A 22,444-nucleotide genomic window follows, 5' to 3' on the forward strand; every position below is an offset into this window, starting at 1 on the left:
TTCAGCAACTTTGATTTCACAGACTGCTTCACTGGTCAGCTCTCATTTTTCTCTCAGTACTATCAGAACCTCTCTGTCTGCCCTTTTTCATTGTTCACCAAAGGTCACAGAAGTGTCTCATTATTATCCTGTAATGTTTTACTCCAAGTCTGCTGACTGAAAGGTCACACACCTTATTCAGGAATAAAACATAGCAAGATGCCCCCTGACCAAAACAGTGTACATATTAACACCTGTGCCTTTTTGCTGTATGTGATCCTTTTTAAAAAAAAAAAAAATGAGCAGAGTAATGTTAGTAAAGATAGCGTTTTATCGTTGCTCCTAAATAAACATGATTTTTACAGTGCATTACAACATTGAGCTGATGTTGAACTCCAACTTGGACAGCATCTGTACTGAGGGGGTCCTGTTATTTCAGTTTAACAACAATAACATTTTAAAACACCATCGGGGACTTGTCTTTAAAATCTCTCCTTTCTCCAGAAATCAGTTTCCCTATTAAGAAACATTCCTCCTTCTATTGTATGACTAAATCTGAAACAGATATCCAGATATACAAAATCCAGGGTAAATTCCAGAAAGTGCTTTTGCGAACACTCCCATACTGTTCCCCTTGAGTTTAAGACACAATCACAATGTTGTTTTACACGCAATTACACATTTTATACTAATTTTCAAAACCTTTTCTCTGCAATTTCTTGTGTGACGTGCAGCAAGAGCCAGCAGTGTCTCCTGGGTAAAAAGCCAGAACACAGTTCAGCAAGCTACATCTCTCTTTCTTTCATGCTTTTCAGATAATCTGATGTGAAGTGGCAGTGAAGAAGCTCTTTGAGAGCATCTTTCTTCTTTAACTTGCTGCTTGGCTGAAACTACAGTGGTGCAAAACAGCTAAAACATTTGTGTTTGGAGTTGTAAGCAGAGGATTTCAAGGTCAGGAAATTCAGAGCAGACAGAATCAAACACAGGGAATTGTCATAAGATTAATTAAAGATTAAAGAGGACATGGAGCAATTGAGCTGCCGCTGTTGACTTTTTACACTTGCCAAAAACCATATCAAATTTTATTGTTTGCCTTGAATTAAGTCTTCCAGGAGGTGCTGGCTGATTGCTCTCAGATGAAACCTCTGGCAATCACGATAGTTTGGTAGATGGTTAAGGTTTGGGTTACAATTATGGTTATAGTCTGATGAGAGCCTCCTACCTTAAAGACCAAACTCTGGGTAAAAAAAAAGTCCCCCAATCTCTTCCTCTCTCCTCCAGCTCCTTCAGCTCTCTTACTGCAATGACATCAGGCTGTAAAGAAAGTACATCAAAACATCAACGGGAGGTGTTATACATGAAAACATGGAGCTGCGTGTGAGTCCTCATTTTTAGTTCAGTGTCTGTCAGTGGTATTTTCAACTATATGTACTCATAATAAAAAAAAAAGAAGTGGTTTAAGGGTTTTTGGGGAAGGACTAACTTTAATTCCTAAGTTGTGTATGACAGTCACAGTAGCTTTAAAAGTCATACTAAAACCTTTTTATGTTACTGCCATTTGAGAGAAAATTCAACTCAGTTTGTCCAGGCTGAATTTAACTTGCTGTTTCAGCAATACCTCTGTCATCTCCTCTCAAAGAAATGATCTTATTGATTTGCCTCTCTGTGAGAAAGCTTTGTGCATTTTCATTTGCTGTGTTTAACTCTTCACTTGTGCAGCAGTTCACATTTATTTCATATGTTACTTCTTATAAAAACCAGATTTTAAATAACACAGTTAACGAATCAGTCAGGAAAATTGATTTGCTACGATTTGCTATTGTGCTACGAATCAGGAATGCTGCAGGGATATTGATTCGTTAACTGTGTTATTTACTCTATTTTTGTTTATTTTCTCGTGTCCAAAAAGCATGCTACTTGTACCCTGTGTTGGACTTTTTGCTGTGAAATCTGCACAAACCCTCTGCAGATCCACATAATAACATCTCACCACTCAGAGATACAAACCATGCTATATCGTCCAACACAAACACACTGGATTTATTATCACTCTACCTCAGAGAGGGATTTTGGCAAGGGATATTTCAATCCTCATCATCATCATCACTATCATCATCATCATCAGCATCATCATCACTGAGTTTAATCAGAGACACAGTGACATTAAAGGAGATATTTCACAGGGAGCCAAAAATCATATTTTTCAGGGAGCCAAAAATCATAAAAATCAAGATGCAAATCAAAAGATCTTACATCTAGAGCTAATTAATTTTGAAGAATTGATAGACAATAAAATGTCATATTTCATCATATTTGAACTTCTGGAAATGTACCACCTCCCAGAGTAAATAAAGATGAAATCTAATGTTAAGGAATGTATATGTTGTATATGCTACTGTAGCGTTTAGGAGAGATGCTGAAAAGAGTTAAAATATGGTCCAACTATAAATATACCAACTATAAATTTATAGTTGGTGGTTTCATACAGTAGATACTGTATGATTTACTGTACAGCAAATACTTACAGTAAACTGTAAATGAGACTGTTTTCCATTTGTTCCTCTCCTGTAAGCTATAATGATCAATAATGGCTGATGAAAAATACATTTAAAAAAAAATCATTTCTTGAATGCATTTTATTGATATTAATATATGTGCATTTACTGTTACAGTAAAAAAAATGAAAAAAAGAACAGAGACAGTAACTATAGTTTAGCAGTCTTCCCTCAGACAATAGGAAATATTATTACATCCATTGATTTAAAAAGAAGTAACATAACATACAGGTTTACTGTATATTCACTAGTCTTGGGAATGATCAAGATACAGATAATAATTTGTGCATTAATTACTGTAAAAGTCTATCTTACGCAGCAGGAAGCAAGTAAAGTATATTTAAAAACAGGAAATGCGCTACAACAGTGCGTATTATAAAATTACATATTTCCTCTCAACAGTGTGGCTCTACAAAGCAAGGACATTTTTTAAATAATCAATTGTGAATGAAATCAATACCTTACACTCTTATTCAGCCTGAGATATTTAGATAATGGAGTAATACAACATTTATGGTTAAATGCAAAATTTATGGTTTAATCTAGATATTAAATCCTCTAACAAACATGAAAATACATATGCCCTGTTAAGCTCCAACACTGGTTATAGTTCCCTCAATCACTCACATTCTGTATCACTCTGCTCAAAAAGACAAAGTCAACAGGATTCACTGATGCTTTTCAAAAAAAGCTACTGAGACACATAATTATATCAATAATCAAACCTATCATAATTGCCTGCAATCATTTAGTAATTAAAATGACAAATATAGTAAAATAAAGTTCTGTACAGTTACACATGTATAAATATGTTGAACATTTACGAATATGGTAAAATACAGAATTTACTAATATCAAAGTTTCAAAGTGCTGTGTATAATGAGGGATATGTTCACCTAAAAAAAGGGCCACTTAATAAAGATGCAAAGTGAGACTAATGAACATCCAATTACAGCATCCTCTTTATACAATATACATGGCATATAATGTAAGGTATGTGATTTTAGGAGGTCTAATTGTAAACACAGTTAGTCATTTCCAGTGCATCAGGGGCAAATCATCAATGTCCAAAATATGATATGATACAGAAACAATGACAGCATCACCTCACTACTATAACTTGTTTGAAGCAGAAGCAGCTCAACATACTCTTTGATTTTCTCCAAAGAGATACGGTTCCAAATGTGTAGCATATAATATGTAACCTAAACTTTTTCTGATATTTTTTACACTCTCTGCTCCTCTGATCAGTTGACGTCTGCAGGGATAATAATTGCTCAATTATTGTTTCAATATGTTCAGCTGCCATCAGATGGCAGCACTATGATATTACCGCAAACCCCAAAGAGGGCTAACTTTCACATTACAGAATGGAAAGACTGTGACAGCCCCACATGCTACTCAACAAAAACAGTATGATTAAACACAAATGCAGCAGATTTGTGTCCATGGCTGCACCCGGTTCACCTCTGGTTAGAAGTGATGTCTCCTCGACTTGAGAGAGTGTCTCCTCTTCCTCTTCCTGTGGCACTGCTCCCTCCTCTCTGGCCAGGGGAAACCACTCTCAGCGGTCCTGTAGGCCTCATCGTACTCGTCGCTGTCAGAGTCTGCCTCAGCCGCAGGGAACACTCTGTCTGGGAAAACTTCTTTCAGCTTAGAAGTGAAGAATGCCTCAAGGCTGCGGCCTGCTTGGGCCACCTCAGAGTCAGGCTATGGTCAGAGAGAAAGAGCAGTTACCAGTGAAGCACTGACTGATGATGATTATATTTATCGTTGAGATTATGACAATAATTATGAGACAAGCTGTACATTGAATACACACATACAAGATATCACTTTTTAACTTACATAATTGAACTTTGCACAGTTGCGGAACATGAGACAGACATCAGCAACAAACTGATCTGGTGAGTTATAATGTCGAGTGTTCCTCTTATTGAGTTTGGCTCTGATTACAGACAGGTCCATCGGCCTCTTGATGATCTGGTAGTAATGGCGAGCCTGCATGAAAAAGCCACTTTAGTTCTCTTGTTGAACTGAGTCCAATTTAATTACCTCAAAGCCCTTTCCCCTTCAAAATACAAGTAAATGTTCCATAGATTGTATTATGAGATTTATCACTATGACAAATGTGCTTCCACCTACATACATGGTGCTTGTTTGGAACAGAATCTAAATCTTAATCTATATCAGGCAATACTAGTTCTTTCCTATGATAACATATGCTCAAATAATGATGGGTTTCAGTGTAAAGTGGTTTTGAGCAGAGTTATCAAGCAATGTTTTTATGTGTGGTCTCCATTTGTCATATGTCTTCCAAATGCACAAGAACCATGTGGCAAAACACACATTTAATTTCAGCTGATTGACAGAAGAAATGTTGAGAAGCACCAGCAAAGGCGGAGAATAAGAAGTCTTTTAGCTGATGTACACAGGGATGTAATGCATGCCTCAATTTATTCTAAAATTCAGCTTTTTAAATGTCTAATGAGGAAGGAAATGTATTCAACACATTTGTCAGGCCTTGAGGATATTGTGTTTTCGTGAGAGAATTGTTGTACCCACAGGGTACATTTAAGCCCCCTGAGCCACACGAATATAACAGCAGTCAAAGTCTGTGTTTTTATGTATGGAGAAACATGAGGAAAACTACTATGATGCTACTGTATAATGAAAAATGAATGAAAAAAGTGGGATCACTTACAAGTGGACTGACGGGCTCATGGAAGGGAGCGCTCAGGATGTTACTGAGGATCAGAAGAGTCAGCCGCTCACATTTCTACAGTCGACCAAGCATGAAAAAAATTAGTTATAAATGCAGGAAAAGGAGCAAACCACAAAACCACTAGTCATCATTATTATTAATGCAGCGAATAAAATGACCTACTCTCTGGTCATATGCAGACAGTCCGTGTGCCAGTTTGTGTTCTCCAGATGTTCTCTCGTTCTCACAGTCGTATTCAACCTCTGGCTGCACAAGATCTCTGCACAGGCTGCACACCCAGTCACCTCTGAACAGGAGAGGGAAGAGCGTCCGGTTGACAACAACGGTGCTAAATAAACAACCTAATAGGGGGTAAGAGTATAATGTTAAATGTATGCATTTTCTTATTTTTGTATACAGTATAAGAAGCTTACGAGGGGAAGCTGAGCAGAGACGGGATATGGCAGGACAGATGGAAGACTTTTGGACAGCGGTCACAGCACAGCAGGTCCCCTCCAATCAGACACACAGCACAGAAGTCCTCACTCTCCATCTCTGCACTGTCCTGCTCTGGTTGGACTTCGTCTGGCCCCCTCAGAGGTGCAGGGTTTGCGATCAGAAGCGACCTCTGAACAGGTCCAATGTGGGGCTCCTCTTCCAGGTCAGAGCGAAGAGGTTGTGGGTCATCAGTTGCCAATTCAGGTTCAGAATCAACGTCAAGCTCAGACTCCACAGAGCCCTGAGACTCGGGAGGCTGATCGGACGCAACATTAGAGTCAGTCTCAGCCTGATAACTGGGATCATATTCAAGCTGAATGTCAGATTCTGTTTCAGCATCATCTGACTCTGCATCAGCGTCCAGCCCCTGGCCATCCTCTGATCCCGCTCCTGCATCTGATTCTGGGTCTGCCTCATATTCAAGACTTGGCTCTGAATCCCCTGCAATATCAGTGTCTCTGCAGAGTCCCATCTCGCCTGCAGCCGCTGATTTCTCCTCAGACAGACATTCAAGTTCCGCCTCAGATGAAGACTCTGCATTTGGGTCAGAATCTGGTGATGCATCTGAGTCTACCTGTGGGTCTGGATCAGCCTGGGAAACAACTGTGTCTTCTGAGACTGACCTAGGGTCAAAGTCAGAGTCCAGATCCAGTGCAGAGTAACTCTGCGGGACATATTTAGGGTCTGTGGAGGGCAGTGTGAGTGCTTTACAAGAGCGGAATCTTCCTTGGCTGACAAACTCACTGTTGGTTGACTGTGTGGTAGACTGATTACGAGTTTGTCGCTCTGCAGCATATGGTGGTGCTGTGAGTGAGCGGGTGGTCCTCCTGGTCTCAGAGCTTCCAGCTATCCCCTACATTTACAACAGAGGAGAGGAGAGGAAGCTTTTATCTTTCTTTTTATTTTTATTAAAAAATACTGTACAGTTTTTATGTATTAGTAAAAGGGATTAAATAATAATAATAGTTCGACATTCTGTGAAATTCCTGTTTTTTTTTCTGAGAATCAGATGAGAAGATCGATACCTACCTAATCTAATCTCTTACTAGCAGCCGCTGGTTAAAACAATGACTATAACTATGTGAATAAAGGTTGTCATCAGTGATTTTGAAAATGTTTTGAAAATGATCTGCAATCTGACTGCTTTGGTGTTTTTCACCAAGATCGCCATTCGTCTACTGTATGAAAGAAATGAGACGTACTTGAGGCACTGCATCATGCCAGGTTCTCTGTGGTGGAGGAGTTTCACTCTTCTCCATGGCGCTGGCAGGTAAAGGGTCACTCTGCCGTCGTCCGTGTGGAGGGAGCTGAGAAACGAGTATTTTGAGACGCTCCAAGCAAACCACTGGAACCCTGGGCCTTCCTGAGTCCTTCTGAGCATCTCTGTTATTTTTGAGGCAAGTAGAGGATGAGTGACCTTATTTTCATGATTTATACATGGACAGATGTTTGACTTGACAGCTGTTACACACCTGTCGTGGCCATTTCTTGACATCCTGCATTTCTCCTTGGCCTCATAATCAATATTTTCATTTAAATAAGTAAAAGAATTGTCTAAAAAAAAATAAGAGAGAGTAATATGATGACCACATATTCACAAACTTTGTATTTTGTTTATTTGAGGATATAAGAATTAATTGCATGCTAAAGTAGTATTTCCAGCACCTGGCTCTGTCTTATAGGACAGCAGAGGAGAACGGTGGCTGCGGGGAGCGGCCGTGTCAGACGAGGTTTCCTTGACAACACAAAGCACCCCATCTGAAGATCTCCTCTGTCTGGGATCCATACTGGCATACTGAGAGCAAGATGTAAATGTAAACGAAAACTGTGTAAGCAAACTTTTCCGACAGAGGAAAAAAACATTAGTTTTTATTAGTAAATGTAACTTGACTAGAACGATTTTTTTTTTTTCATTTTCAAACTTGCAGCTGGGCCAAAAAGGCCCACACAAGGCTTTATACACCTTTTTCACATATGCAATAATAATCCCCAACACCTCTAAGCAGTAGACCTGTAAATTGTAGATTGTAGATGTTCGGATTTCCATTTTTCCAGTTTTTTTCCTTTTTAACATGGATGAAAAATTTATGCAATGCTCAGAAAAAATGAAATTTGAAAATGTACAACTGAGCAACTCCATCTGTTTGATAAGAATCATGCAATATGATAGAAAGCTCTAGAACAGCTACTAAATGGATCTTGTGGTAGGACAGCTACTACCAGTTTTAATCACTGAAACCAATCCCTATCTTTGTGGAACTGTGTGTGGCTACAGAGATTAGTGCTGCTATTAGTATTTCTCTTCAATGAGAGCTCACATATGGACAGTGCACATCTGAACTGTGATCACTTCTACTGTATCTGACATCAGCGCTCCAGCTCCTCCACACGTGTGATTGTATTCTGATAAAGGGTTACCTTATTTGCAGCTCCTGCCTCTAGGCTGTGAGTGCATCCTGTGGGCCTTTCAGTGTAAGGGCTGGAGGATGGGGCTGCCAGTTCTGCCGGGATGCTCTGGGAGCGTCTCTTCCTCCTCGCGCACACTGTACTAGGGCTGAGCCTGCTGCTCTGCACGTCAGATACACAGTCGTGGGCTGTCACTGACACCTCCAGGGACGTAGATCTCTGTCAGTAATACAAACACACAGATCTGAGCAAGGTTTCAAGCTGGATCACATGCACAGATGCACCTGTTCATGTCATTAACAACAGAAAGGAGAGAAAAGGGAGTGGGATGTGTGTGGTGGAAAAAAACCTTGAGTGTCACACGTGGACGCACACACGCACAGGCACACACTGAATTAACAAAAACATCACTCAGAGCATATTCTGGGACTGATTCAAAACAACTCAACAAACATGGAGAATGGACCACACAGCTGCATATATTACTCTTATTGTACAGAGAATGAAAGGTTTGGTTACAACACCAATTATCATATGTAAATTCACCATCAGGGGTTCAGAGTGGCCCTTTGATTAAGTCAGAACTGCAAATCACTCTCTTATATTAAAACTTCACTAATGCGAGTGTCCTGAAAAGCTCCTTTAAACGCCTCGGCTGTGTCTTCAGCTAATGGAAGCAGGGGGGCTGGCAAATCATTTAACACCAGTTCTTTTTTAACATGTCCCTCTTTTCTTTTTTTTTTCTTTTTCTAGTGCGCCATCATACATATTCAGGCCAGGCTGACACCGAGCACGTGCTCCTAAGTATCATGCGATTAAAACACTTACCTGATCCATGCCCCATGGGAGAGGTATGCAGGATTCAGACTGTGGAGGAAAATAGACTATAATCCTTCTCTCTGGAATGAATGGTGGGGGGTGGGGGGGTGGGGTGGGGGGGGGGGGTTGGTTGGTTGCAGGAATTTATCTCAGGGTGCAAACCAGCTCGACTCAAACTCCCACTGTTCCCTTAGTGACTCATTAATGACAGGTTAAGTACATAAATGACTGCGCCCAAGTGGTTTTATGTCGCTTTGAGATGCTGTGACTTGAACATGTAAAAAATAATATATCTTTGTGCGTGAAATCATGCATCTTGAGACTTTTTAGAGAGGTGATTATCTGGCTGCTCAACCCTCTGGCATCAAGTTTGACTACGATGAACAGTGCTCTCCTGGATCTAAGGATGCATTTGATATGAACAGCCCAGCTTTAATTGTCAGAGCAGCTCTTTGTTTTCCCATCATCCTCTCTTCATAAAAGCAGGAACAGCTTTCTGTTGCACCATCTGCTTTCAGGCTAGCTGTCAACTGTAGGAAGTGATCATTCTGGTATTAAAATAAACTGTGTTCCTTTTAGTTTCAGGTGTTCAGAAAATATACAATAACCCCTTGCCATATGTGAAACTTTTTCTTAGTGGCTTTTGATTTAACTTTATTATTTAACTTGTTATTGTGTGATATAACTTTTGAATTAGGCTTTGTTTCCTTTGTCTGTTTGTTCTTTCTGTTTCTCTGAGCAAGTGTTAGAACATCTGTTTTAAAGGAAATAGACCTGACTCTGATCGATTCATTGTGGTTTATGAGAAGTGTGTAAAAACAGCAGTGTGGTTTACCATGTCATGAGTTGTGAGTTGGGTGAAAATTTTGTTTGAGCCCATAGAAACATTGCAGAACCACGTGTGAAATGAAAAACCGAAAACTGAGATGCAAAGAATCCCACCACATGTCCTACTTTGATCTCATGTTAGATACTGATCAGAGACAAATATGTATTCCTAAATAATGGTCACAATTCTGCTGCTTCACTTCATGGCATTATGAAGATGATTACAACCAGCAACTATTTTGTAGTTGTTTTACTTTGCTTAGCATTGCTGTTAATGTTAGGTGCATTTTGATCTTCATTTTTATGCAAAGTTGTCCCTTCATGGTTTAAGACAAATGTGATTTTGCATGTATTTAATATGTAAAACGTATTTTATGGTCAGGTAAACCTATTTGTATTTTTTAGGGTGTAATGTGACTGAGAGCTCCAGAAGAGCTGCTGGTGAGATTACTGTTTCCATGGTCAAAAATGAACTTTCCATCTCAACGTGTGAGCCAACATGGATGAGAAGTCCTTAAAGGGCTCAGAAAAATTGAAATTTGAACAATAACATGACAACTGGGCAACAAACAAGAAGTTTGTGTGACATGATTGAAAGCGGCAGTACAGCTACTGAGTGTGGACCTTGTGGTGAGATTTTTGAACCTGTCATTTTTAGTTATTGATTATAATGATTTAATCCCCAGTGAAGTTTACTGCTGTTTCAGCGCATATCTTTGCCAAAACTTTTAACATTCAAATTAGAGGGTTCCTTTCTAAAAAAAGAACACAGTATCAATCAGTATCAGGGTGTGCTGTTAGCTTAATCTCTCACCCTGCCATCCCTGTGGTCTCTGAGCATCAGTGCAGGTCTCGTCCTCTGCTGCTCTTCTCTCAGTTCTGCTGCCGGAGGAACACGACGTTGCTGCTGCTGCTGCTGCTGCTGCTGCTGCTGCTGCTGGACAGGACTCTGCTCACTCCTGTCCTGCTGCAGGTCCTCGTCCAAAAGCTCTCTGCTGTCAACCACTGCTGTGTGACCACAAGTCTCCTGCACTCTGCATCTCTCCTCCCAGCTCTCTTCAGTCATCACATCTCTGTCCACAGCTGTTTGGCCAAGCTCCTGCTGCAGACCTGTGCTAATCGATAGCTTCCCTTGACACCGGCCTGGCCTGCTACGGTCTGCACTTAGCTGTGCCTGGCTGTCTGAATGAATCTCTCTTTGGTGTGGGTGATGAGAAAGATAAGATTTAGACTGAGAGTGGGGTTGGGAGTCAGCAGCTTGTGGCTGGGATGTAGATCCCCGACTGCAGTTGAGCTGGATGGGTCCCATGATCGGAACAGGTGATGTGGGCTGAGGACAGTGCATGGAGCTCTCTGTGTCCCAGCACCTCTGGAGCTGCTGGCTCTGATGCAGGGAGGCAGAGATAAGGGCAGGCTGAACACAACTGGGGTTATAAAGTGTGGCTTCCACCTGGCTTTTGTCAAGACTGGGCCGATCTGGCTGAGAGGGAATGCCATGCAGGCAACACATCTGGGGCTCACAGCAGGACTGGTATCCACATCCTGGCTCTCGTCCTCTGTGAAACACAGGTGGCAGAGCCAAACAGGTGATGGGCTGAGGCCTCATAATGCTGGAGCAGGCAAAACCCTGAGGATAAGTGCAGTTTCCCCCTTCAACAGTCAGATGGCCTGCAGAACAATACAGTCACAGTCATAGAGACAAACTGAATTTAACATTTATGTCAAAAACATTTAGGAAATTCACTTAATCCTGTCTACAAAATATTTCATTTTCATTCTGATGCAATAACATTTTGATTGAGGGCTATAAAATATTGTAAGAGAATATTCCTCTTGCTTCAGTAGTATTCATTTTACCTAAAGAGGAAATCTGCTTCATCCAGAAACTAGCATCCCAGTTGAATTTGATCTTGACAGGATTCCAAGAGTCTGAGTGGAGTGATGGCTCAAGCAGTTGCTGCATCTGGAGTGAAATCTGCAGAAAGAATGTAAATTCTATGTATGAAAAACATGATGCATTCCTCCACACCGTCTTCAATGATTTCTACAGTAATAATACTACAAGATGTAAGATAATAGATAGATATTAGATAACAATGGCATGACAGTAATTCTTTTAAACCCAAGCTGTCAATAACACAAGTGCAAATAACCCAAACATACTAACATACTCAATTTTTAGCTGCACCAGTGGATTTGAGTTTCGGTTGAAAGACTATGCAAGCAATGTACTACTGCACTTCAAAAAGTTGCAGGTATCAAAAAAGACAAATTTACAGAATAATGGTCAAAACTGATGCAAGAGTCCAAGATATCCGGAGTTTTTGTCCCTTGTATGGTTCAGGCTCCAAAAACACTGGATCCTACATCTCCTGCCTCTGTTTGGTAAATGCCTGCATCTTTCAAACTCCATCCTCCTGGTTCATAGCACAGGCTGTCTGCTTAAAATTTGTAGTTTCTGAGGCCAAGCCATAATAATTAGGCTGTTGTCAGGCTTACTATAAGAGACACAGAAGACATTGTACATGTGTTTTCACTGGCACAGTACTAAACTCTGACTAGTAAACTGACCTTTCCCTGTATAATCAGTGGAATACCCCTTGAAATAAAGATGTAAGAGGGTTTACTTTTTCAAAGACGACAAAAAGAAGCATACAACCTGTTCTTCTACTCCCTCACAGTATTTAATTACGAATTCCTCATAGGACTGTATGTGTGTTATAGTAAGGCAGTTGACATCTGTTCACAGTCCTGTCACCGTACCAGAGCCCTGCTGAAGAGCACCGGGCCTCTGCAATGGTGGGTCGTAGCCCAGGTGATGAACTTCTGAACGTGGTCCAGCTGGCTGCAGATCTCTATTGCCCCCTGCAGCTGATCCTCCAGACCCTGCTGGAAGTCCTCGGAGATTTTCTATGAAGACACCCATAAAAATGCATAGGGTTATGTGTAATTACTGGCACACAGACAGGATCACTGCTTGGCTGTGGGCTAAATCGATGACTCTTTTTCTGACAGATGTAGTTCCTGAGATGTTGGCTTAAGTAGCTTTGACATATTATTATGGGCTCTCGTTTGCTTGCTTTCGGGACTGATTACATCATGGCCATTTCAGATTCTTTGCATGTACACTCACGGCTGGCTGAACGATAAGAAGGAAAGAAAGAAAGAGAAAGTAATTACCTCCAGTTGCTCTATTAATAGGTTGGCTCGTTTGTTAAGCTCATTCATCATAATCATCTTTGCCATTTTAATCTGGTTCTCTGCCTTCCTGTGTGCAATCTTTACTCCATGAAGTCTACGAAGACAGAAAAGAAAAAATAAATGGCTCAGTTCTGGCAGAAAAATCCCAAATGCAGAAGAAGAAAGCAGCATTTAAGACATTCATTTATGCATTAGCTTGTTATACTTCACACTTTTAAATTTGTGGCAGAAGTTGCTCAGACTTGGGAGTATGATTATGACGACTCTGAGTCTAAACCAACCTGCCCTCTATCTTTTTAGCATTGTTCTCTACTGCGGACCTCCTCTCCTCCACCTGCACCATCAGGCTCTCAAACAGCCATTGCTGATCCTGGAGGGCCTTCCCGATCTGCACCACCCTGAACACATGAGAGATCACGGCACCAGATAGAAAGTTCATTAATTTATTCTTTGGGCATGCAGAACACCAGAATTAAATTAGTTTCCCCTGGGGACACGACATTATGCTGGTGACCTTAGAGGCAGCTACTGTACTGTAACATCACAGAAAACAAAAGCGCATGAATACTTAATGGGTATTAGGCGGGCCAAGGGTAGTGTATGCAGATACAGATGATAAAAGTGACAAGACAGTTAAAGGGTGTTGTTGCTCAGAGGAAGTTTTTAACCTGCGGTTAGCCCTTCTCTGCAGTGTCCTTGTGCTATGTATCTCAGTACTGACCTGTGGTTTTTGTGGGAGGACAGGTGACAGCTGCTACAGCACAGAAGGTCACATGACTCACAAAACAGCTCCAAGGGCTCCTGTCTGTGAGAGTGGCACATTAGGAGGGAACAAGGATACGACCCCGGGCCTAAAAGACAGAGGGAGGGAGGAGGGAGAGGAGAGAGAGCGAGGGGCATAAGCAACACTTGACAAGCAATTCACACCCAGAGCTAGAGGAGGGCCTGCAGTGTGCAGCATTTAAACAAAAGCTTAGGAAGTAACAAACAACTACAGTGTAGTCTGCCAAACATTAAATTTATCAAACTAATCAGGCAAGTGAGAAACTAGTTTAAACTATTATTTTATCTTATTTGAGCAAGTGAGGTGGATTTTGTTTTCTTGTTACCAATAGAGCCAGGCTAGCTCTTTCCCCATGCTCAATTTTTATGCTATGGTAAGATAATTTGATGGCCCTCAGATTCATGTTTACCATACAGACTCTGCATAGAGTGGTATTAACCGTCTCATCTAACACTCGGCTAGAAAGGGAACAAGTATATTTCTGAGGATGGGCATAAAGTTTTCCAGGATTTATTACACCATTGGATGCCAGACTGTTTTGAAGATGATGAGACATTTTTTTTTTTCAACAGGGAGTCCTTTTTGAAAATGACCACAACGACTGAAAAACAAAAGACTAATCGGTAAACACATATATTACCCCTTCATATTCATATAAACTTTCCTAGTACAAGTGGTCCTGCTTACTTTGATTAAAAAAAAACAAAACAAAAACAGTACAACTGCGGGAAACCTCAGGTGAGGTTGCAATGGGACTGTGTTAAACAGTGCTGGGTGCCAAAGATGTAAGTGAACGACATTTCAGTGCAGTGGAATAGGCCTTTAATGCATTAACAACCACGCACACACACACACTCATAAATATCTCTCATGCATTTCTAAATAGGTCACTGTAAAAACTGTTGGCCCGCAGAACGTCTAACTATAGCTGAATAAGGCTAATGAACGCAGCCCTACTGCTCTCTGCTGGCCAGCTCACCTCAGCCAACCCCCTCCTGCCTGCACATCATCACACATCTCTGTGGTAGAGAGCTGAGCATCACCCTCTGTGCATCAACCTGATCTGACTGACCACATCCTGTCTGTCAGCGCAGTCACACAGCTTTTCTCACAAGTAAACAAGCAAAACAGTAACACTCCCACATCATAATAAAGGTGTCTAGAATCTGTTCGTTATGATCTGACAACTTGTGCAAAGCAGACCTGCAAAAGCAGATGGTAACGAACCTGCCAGGCATACTTGAGGGTCTTTAAATAGCAACACACTAATATTAGCAAAAATGAAATTGTGTGAGCACTTGAGAATCTGGGACATGTTTTAAAGAAGAATGTAATAAAACACAGGGATCTCCAGAAACTATTATCAACCATCGCAACTGTCATGCATTATTCATTGCAATGGTTCCTACTGAGACATGATTAACAAACAGAGCCCAGAAATGAAAACAAAACCCAAACAGGTTTTCAGACGACAGAGACACAGAGAGAGAGAGAGAGAGAGAGAGAGAGAGAGAGAGAGAGAGAGAGAAAGAGAAAGAGAGTGTGTAGTACCACTAATAATCTGTCATACTGGCCTTGGAAGTGGCTACAACAAAATCTTGAAATGCATAAATAACTTGCCTTGTCCAGTTGGTGGCAGGGAACTGGAGCCTCTCTGGTGCAGGTCAGGACACTGGGTGGCACTGGGCCTCTGCTGTTGGTGCATGTCTGTGTACTGGGATGTAGCAGGAGCTCTCTGATGCTGATGCACATCTGTGCACTGGTAACACAACCACTTGTTGCAGAGTGTGCACAGACTCTGGGCAAGTGTTGGCTCTGAGCACTCTGAGCAGCTCTGACAGAGACACAAAGAAAAACCTCTGCTGTTTAAAATGTACAGTGCACGCACACACACGTTACACACACACACGTTACACACACACACACACACACACACACACACACAGGGCTATGTGATAAAAATATGAGGTGGCAGTTTGAAATATTTGCGTTACTGTTTTACTTTGTGCTACATCACACTTCCAAGACTTGTTATTTGTTTTCATGCTTGCAAACAAGTGAGCTCCTCATGAAGATAAAACTAAACCTTTGCTAAACCATCATTTCTTTACGTAAATGATTTAATTTTCCAACCCTAAGCATTAGACATTGTAATGTATGTATGTATGTATGTATGTATGTATGTATGTATGTATGTAAACATTAAAAAGGAAAGACATAAAAACTGTTAAAATAAGGACTTTTACAATTTTATTATTACAAAAGCACAATAAAACTAATTTCACTCCCTTGTGTTGTTTACTTTTTCTTTTTGTTTCAGAGCACAAAAGCTGTCAACTGAAATCTAGTAAGATGATGCACAGTACAGCTATTTTCACCTGAGTAATACTTTATTATTCCCTGTGGGGACATTCATCCTCTGCAGGTGACCCTCCTACAAATTTAGGAACAGTGAACAGTGCCTCGGGACCAAATCCAGTTTTAAAACCCCCATGCCTCGTGCAAAGGCAATGGCAGGGGTATTCCTAATATCTAACACATCTTTTAGGGTGGGAAGAGAACTACACAAACATAGAAAGTATAACAGCTCTACACAGATAGGCCTCAAATTTCCCTTAAGGTCAATCACAGGTTCAACAGTGTAAACTCAGAAACTGCTGCACAAAAAGAAACAAACTCCTGATGAATTAAATCTCTAGCTCTGTCAGAAAAGACGAAAAATCCCAATAGGAGACAACGGTGAAACAAACACCTTACCTTCTCCATTTCAGTGCTTTGAGAGTGGAGCTGTTGCCTTCTCAATGGGAGGGAGAGGAGAAGAGAGCGAGCAGTCTGACGCCTCAGCAGCAGTAACACTGAGGCTTCTAGCTAAGGCAGGAAGCAGTGCGCACCGAGAGGTGGCCCCAGAGGAGACAGCTTACATGACAGCCTCACTGTGCTCTCTCCTCCCCCAGTTCATCCATGTGTAGGACCCCTTCGCTGCAGCAGAGGAGAGGAGTGTCACGTTCAAATTCATCCCCTGCTCGCTGGTGCAGCCAACAAAAAAAACAGAAAGAGAGAAAATCTAATCCTTTTTCTTAAATAAGCCTGTGCATAATAATTGGGAATTAGGGAGATAAGATAATTATTTTTTTGTAGGGCAAAATATCCCCGGAAGCCCTTTCCAAAATGGAAGAAGGAAGACCAAGTGACCTACAATGAGGGAGGAGGGAGAAATTGTAATGTAAGCAACTTTTAGTTCTTTGGAGCAGACATCATGAGGCAAGATTAAGTGATGTTGGGCTCCAGTTGTGTCAGGCTGGGCTAGGACAGGCCGGCTGTGGCCCTCTTCCCTTTGTCAGCACGAGGAGGGGACATATCCCAGTGGAACTACACGTTAACGTAGCACACCGAAACCGGGTCAGGCTCTGATAAGCTCCAGATGGGACGCCTGCAAGTCTCTCCAACACTGTGAAATCAATTAAGATTTTAACACAACATGTCAGGAAAATGAAAAGCACTAGGAAAGTCAGAGGAAAGAAAAGGAACTAAATGTAGACAAAGAAGAAGAAAACTTGGACACAGGGGATAATATTAAAATACATTATCTGCAAAAGAAGCAGTTGCATGATGATATGAAAGTTGAAAAAGGGAACTGGGGACGCTAAAACACACACCAACCATCAAATATAGCCAGGAATCAAACCAATGTGACATCTGGAGCTGTGACTAAGTCTGCCTAACAACAACCCCTGCAGCCTGACCTACAAATCTGACAACTTTCTCATCCTTGGGTGCTTCAGTGGGGAGCTCAGAGCAATCCCATTCCCCACTGTGCACTAAAAGACCCAATTTGAAACACAATTAGTCAGTCGTAGTACACCTCTTGTTCACTCAGCTCTGTAGCATTTTCAAACTGCGCACTTGCTTTCGCTAAACCTCCACAGCATCTATCTGAGACCTCCTGCCAGCTTCTCTGCCCTGCTAAGTGAAGCTGGCACTAGAAAAGCATGCCACCCCAAGAGATGTCATAATAATAGAAACCCGTGCTGTGATCTCTCCCTTGAAAGCACTCCCCTGTAAAACATCTATTAACACTAAGGTGATGAGATCAGAGAAAGCAAGATTATCTTCAACAAGAGCGTAAGTTTGCATATGGATGATAGGGACTTGTCCCTACCAATATTTTGGGAAGACAGAATCATCCCTACCAATATTTGAATGAACTATACTATGATGTTTTTACGCTTTACTATACTATGAGTTTTTTATGCTTTACTACACAATGACGTTTTAATGGCTTACTATACAATAATGTTTTATGAGGGTTTTTATGATATTTCATACCTTACCATACTATGACATTTTATGCCTTAATATGACGTTTTTCGATGTTTTTTAGCCTTGCTATACTATGACGTTTTTTATAACTTCTTTATGCCTTACTATACTTCAATGTTTTTTTGATGTTTTTTTGCCTAATTATACTATGATGCTTTATGACATTTTATGCCTTACTATACTATGAGGTTTTTCGGTATTTTCATGCCTTTCTATACCATGACATTTTTATGCCCTACTGTACTATGATGTTTTTTGATGTTTTTATGCCTTATTATATTATGACTTTTTATGACTTTTTATGCCTTACTATACAATTGCTTTTTATGACTTTTTATGCCTTTTTATGCCTTACTATACAATTGCTTTTTATGACTTTTTATGCCTTATTATATTATGACTTTTTATGCCTTATTATATTATGACTTTTTATGCCTTATTATATTATGACTTTTTATGCCTTATTATATTATGACTTTTTATGCCTTACTACACTATGATGTTTTTTGACGTTTTTATGCCTTCTTGTACTATGACGTTCTTTGACATTTTACGCCATACTATACTATGGCATTTTCTGATGTTTTCATGCCTTACCGTAATATGACATTATTTGACGTTTTTATGCCATACTATACCATGATGTTTTTTGACGTTTTTATGCCTTCTTGTACTATGACGTTCTTTGACATTTTACGCCATACTATACTATGGCATTTTCTGATGTTTTCATGCCTTACCGTAATATGACATTATTTGACGTTTTTATGCCATACTATACCATGATGTTTTTTGACATTTTATGCCATACTATACTATGACGTTTTTTGAGATTTTTTTGCCTTATTGTAATATGATGTTTTTTGAAGTTTTATGCCTTACCGTACTATGACTTTATTTGACGTTTTATGCCATACTATACTATGATGTTTTAAGCCTTACTGTTCAATTACATTATTTGATGTTTTATGCCATACTATACTATTACGTTTTTTGACATTTTATGCCATACTATACTATGATGTTTTATGCCTTACTGTTCAATTACATTGTTTGACGTTTTATGCCTTAGTATACTATGATGTTTTTTTGACATTTTATGCCATACTGTACTATGACGTTTTTTGACATTTTTTGCCATACTATACTATGACGTTTTTTGACATTTTTATGTGTTATTGTACTATGACGTTTTTCGACATTTTATGCCATACTATACTATGATGTTTTTTGATGTTTGTATGCCTTGCCGTACTATGACTTTATTTGACGTTTTATGCCATACTATACTATGATGTTTTAAGCCTTACTGTTCAATTACATTATTTGATGTTTTATGCCATACTATACTAGGACGTTTTTTGACATTTTATGCCGTATTGTACTATGACTTTATTTGACATTTTATGCCATACTATACTATGACGTTTTTTGACGTTTTTTGCCATACTATACTATGACGTTTTTTTTTACGTTTTAGCCATACTACACTATGACGTTTTTTTTTTACGTTTTATGCCATACTATACTATGACATTTTTTGACATTTTTATAACTTAATATACTGTGACATTTTTTGACATTTTATGCCATACTATACTATGATGTTTTTTGACGTTTTATGCCATACTATACTATGACGTTTTTTGACGTTTTATGCCATACTATACTATGATGTTTTTTTGACATTTTATGCTATACTATATGATGACATTTTTTGACATTTTTTACCATACTATACTGTGACATTTTTTGACGTTTTATGCCATAATATACTATTACGTTTTTTTGACATTTTATGCCATACTATACTACGATGTTTTTTGACGTTTTATGCCATACTATACTATGACGTTTTTTGATGTTTTATGCCATACTATACTATGACAGTTTTTTTTTATGTTTTATGCCATACTATACTATGACATTTTTTGCCATACTATACTATGAAGTTTTTTGACTTTTTATGCCATACTATATTATGACGGTTTTTGACGTTTTATGCCATACTATACTATGATGTTTTTTGACGTTTTATGCCATACTATACTATGATGTTTTTTTGACATTTTATGCTATACTATACGATGACGTTTTTTGACATTTTTTGCCATACTATACTGTGACATTTTTTGACGTTTTATGCCATACTATACTATGACGTTTTTTTTTACATTTTATGCCATACTATACGATTACGTTTTTTGACATTTTAATGACTTAATATACTATGACATTTTTTGACGCTTTTATGCTATACTATACTATGACGTTTTTTGACATTTTTATGCCATACTATACTATGACATTTTTTTTTACGTTTTATGCCATACTATACTATGACGTTTTTTGACATTTTTATGACTTAATATACTGTGACATTTTTTGATTTTTTATGCCATACTATACTATTACGTTTTTTGATATTTTATGCCATACTATACTACGATGTTTTTTGACGTTTTATGCCATACTATACTATGACGTTTTTTAAAAGTTTCATGCCATACTATGACGTTTTTAATTATTTTTTTGGACCTTTTATGCCTTTATTGAGAGTGCAGTAGAAAGAGACTTGAAATGGGAAGGCAGAGAGAGGGTGAATGATATGCTGCAAAGGGCCGTCCGATGCGGGACTTGAACCGGGGCCAACTGCAGTGGGGACCTTAGCCTATGCACATGGGGCAGATGCTTAACCAACTGAGCTACTCGATTCCCCTCTGATGTTTTTGACATTTCAATGCCTTATTGTGTTGTGACTTTTTTTGACGTTTTATGCCATACTATACTATGATGTTTTTTTTTTTACATTTTATGCCATACTATACTATGATGTTTTTTGACATTTTCATGACTTAATATACTATGACATTTTTTGACGTTTTATGCCATACTATACTATGACGTTTTTTGACATTTTTATGACTTAATATACTGTGAGTTTTTTTTTACATTTCATGCCATACTATATTATGACGGGTTTTTTTTAACGTTTTATGCCATACTATACTATGATGTTTTCTGATATTTTTATACCGTACTATACTATGACGTTTTTTTTTTACATTTTATGCCATACTATACTATGATGTTTTTTGACATTTTCATGACTTAATATACTATGACATTTTTTGACGTTTTATGCCATACTATACTATGACGTTTTTTGACATTTTTATGACTTAATATACTGTGAGTTTTTTTTTACATTTCATGCCATACTATATTATGACGGGTTTTTTTTAACGTTTTATGCCATACTATACTATGATGTTTTCTGATATTTTTAGACCATACTATACTATGACGTTTTTTTTTTACATTTTATGCCATACTATACTATGACGTTTTTTGACGTTTTTATGACTTAATATACTATGACGTTTTTTTTTTATGTTTTATGCCATACTACACTATGATGGTTTTGACGTTTTATGCCATACTATACTATGATGTTTTTTTTACATTTTATGCCATACTATACTATGACTTTTTTTGACTTTTTATGCCATACGATACTATGACGTTTTTTGACATTTTTTGCTACACTATACTATGACGTTTTTTGACATTTTTATGCCATACTATACTATGACTTTTTTTTTTTTTACATTTTATGCCATACTGTACTATGACGTTTTTTGACGTTTTATGCCATACTATACTATGACGTTTTTTGAAGTTTTTATGACTTAATATACTATGACGTTTTTTTTTTATGTTTTATGCCATACTACACTATGATGGTTTTGACGTTTTATGCCATACTATACTATGATGTTTTTTTTACATTTTATGCCATACTATACTATGACTTTTTTTGACTTTTTATGCCATACTATACTATGACGTTTTTTGACATTTTTTGCTACACTATACTATGACGTTTTTTGACATTGTTATGCCATACTATACTAATTTTTTTTTTTTTACATTTTATGCCATACTATACTATGATGTTTTTTGACGTTTTATGCCATACTATACTATGATGTTTTTGACATTTTTATGACTTAATATACTGTGACATTTTTTTTACATTTCATGCCATACTATACTATGACGTTTTTTGACATTTTTATGCCATACTATACTATGACGTTTTTTGAGGTTTTTTGCCATACTATACTATGACAGTTTTTTTTTACGTTTTATGCCATATTATACTATGACATTTTTTGCCATACTATACTATGATGTTTTTTGACGTTTTATGCCATACTATATTATGACGTTTTTTTTTTAACGTTTTATGCCATACTATACTATGATGTTTTTTGATATTTTTATACCATACTATACTATGACATTTTTTTTTTACGTTTTATGCCATACTATACTATGACGTTT

General features: G+C 38.6%; 1 protein-coding gene across 2 annotated transcripts in view; it reads right to left on the reverse strand.

The window, feature by feature from the left end:
* Positions 1-2,616: 2,616 nt before the first annotated feature.
* Positions 2,617-22,444, reverse strand: part of trim66 (tripartite motif containing 66) — a 31,619-nt gene continuing 11,791 nt past the window's right edge. Inside the window, exons 2-18 of one of the 2 annotated variants that reach the window (XM_022765401.1) lie at positions 16,532-16,753; positions 15,395-15,608; positions 13,712-13,841; positions 13,272-13,388; positions 12,970-13,084; positions 12,553-12,699; positions 11,647-11,764; positions 10,604-11,457; positions 8,155-8,361; positions 7,402-7,531; positions 7,209-7,290; positions 6,939-7,119; positions 5,673-6,589; positions 5,422-5,545; positions 5,239-5,313; positions 4,383-4,535; positions 2,617-4,244 (exon numbers count right to left, since the gene is read on the reverse strand). In XM_022765401.1, coding sequence (XP_022621122.1) covers positions 4,008-4,244; positions 4,383-4,535; positions 5,239-5,313; positions 5,422-5,545; positions 5,673-6,589; positions 6,939-7,119; positions 7,209-7,290; positions 7,402-7,531; positions 8,155-8,361; positions 10,604-11,457; positions 11,647-11,764; positions 12,553-12,699; positions 12,970-13,084; positions 13,272-13,388; positions 13,712-13,841; positions 15,395-15,608; positions 16,532-16,540 — 3,810 coding nt within the window. In that variant the 5' untranslated portion in view covers positions 16,541-16,753 and the 3' untranslated portion in view covers positions 2,617-4,007. Of the gene's footprint in view, positions 4,245-4,382; positions 4,536-5,238; positions 5,314-5,421; positions 5,546-5,672; positions 6,590-6,938; positions 7,120-7,208; positions 7,291-7,401; positions 7,532-8,154; positions 8,362-10,603; positions 11,458-11,646; positions 11,765-12,552; positions 12,700-12,969; positions 13,085-13,271; positions 13,389-13,711; positions 13,842-15,394; positions 15,609-16,531; positions 16,801-22,444 lie in introns of both variants that reach the window. The other variant, XM_022765400.1, reaches the window with a different exon arrangement.

This window comes from Seriola dumerili, unplaced genomic scaffold (assembly GCF_002260705.1).
Source record: "Seriola dumerili isolate Sdu_G_001 unplaced genomic scaffold, Sdu_1.0 BDQW01000674.1, whole genome shotgun sequence".
Classification (NCBI taxonomy): Eukaryota; Metazoa; Chordata; class Actinopteri; order Carangiformes; family Carangidae; genus Seriola; species Seriola dumerili.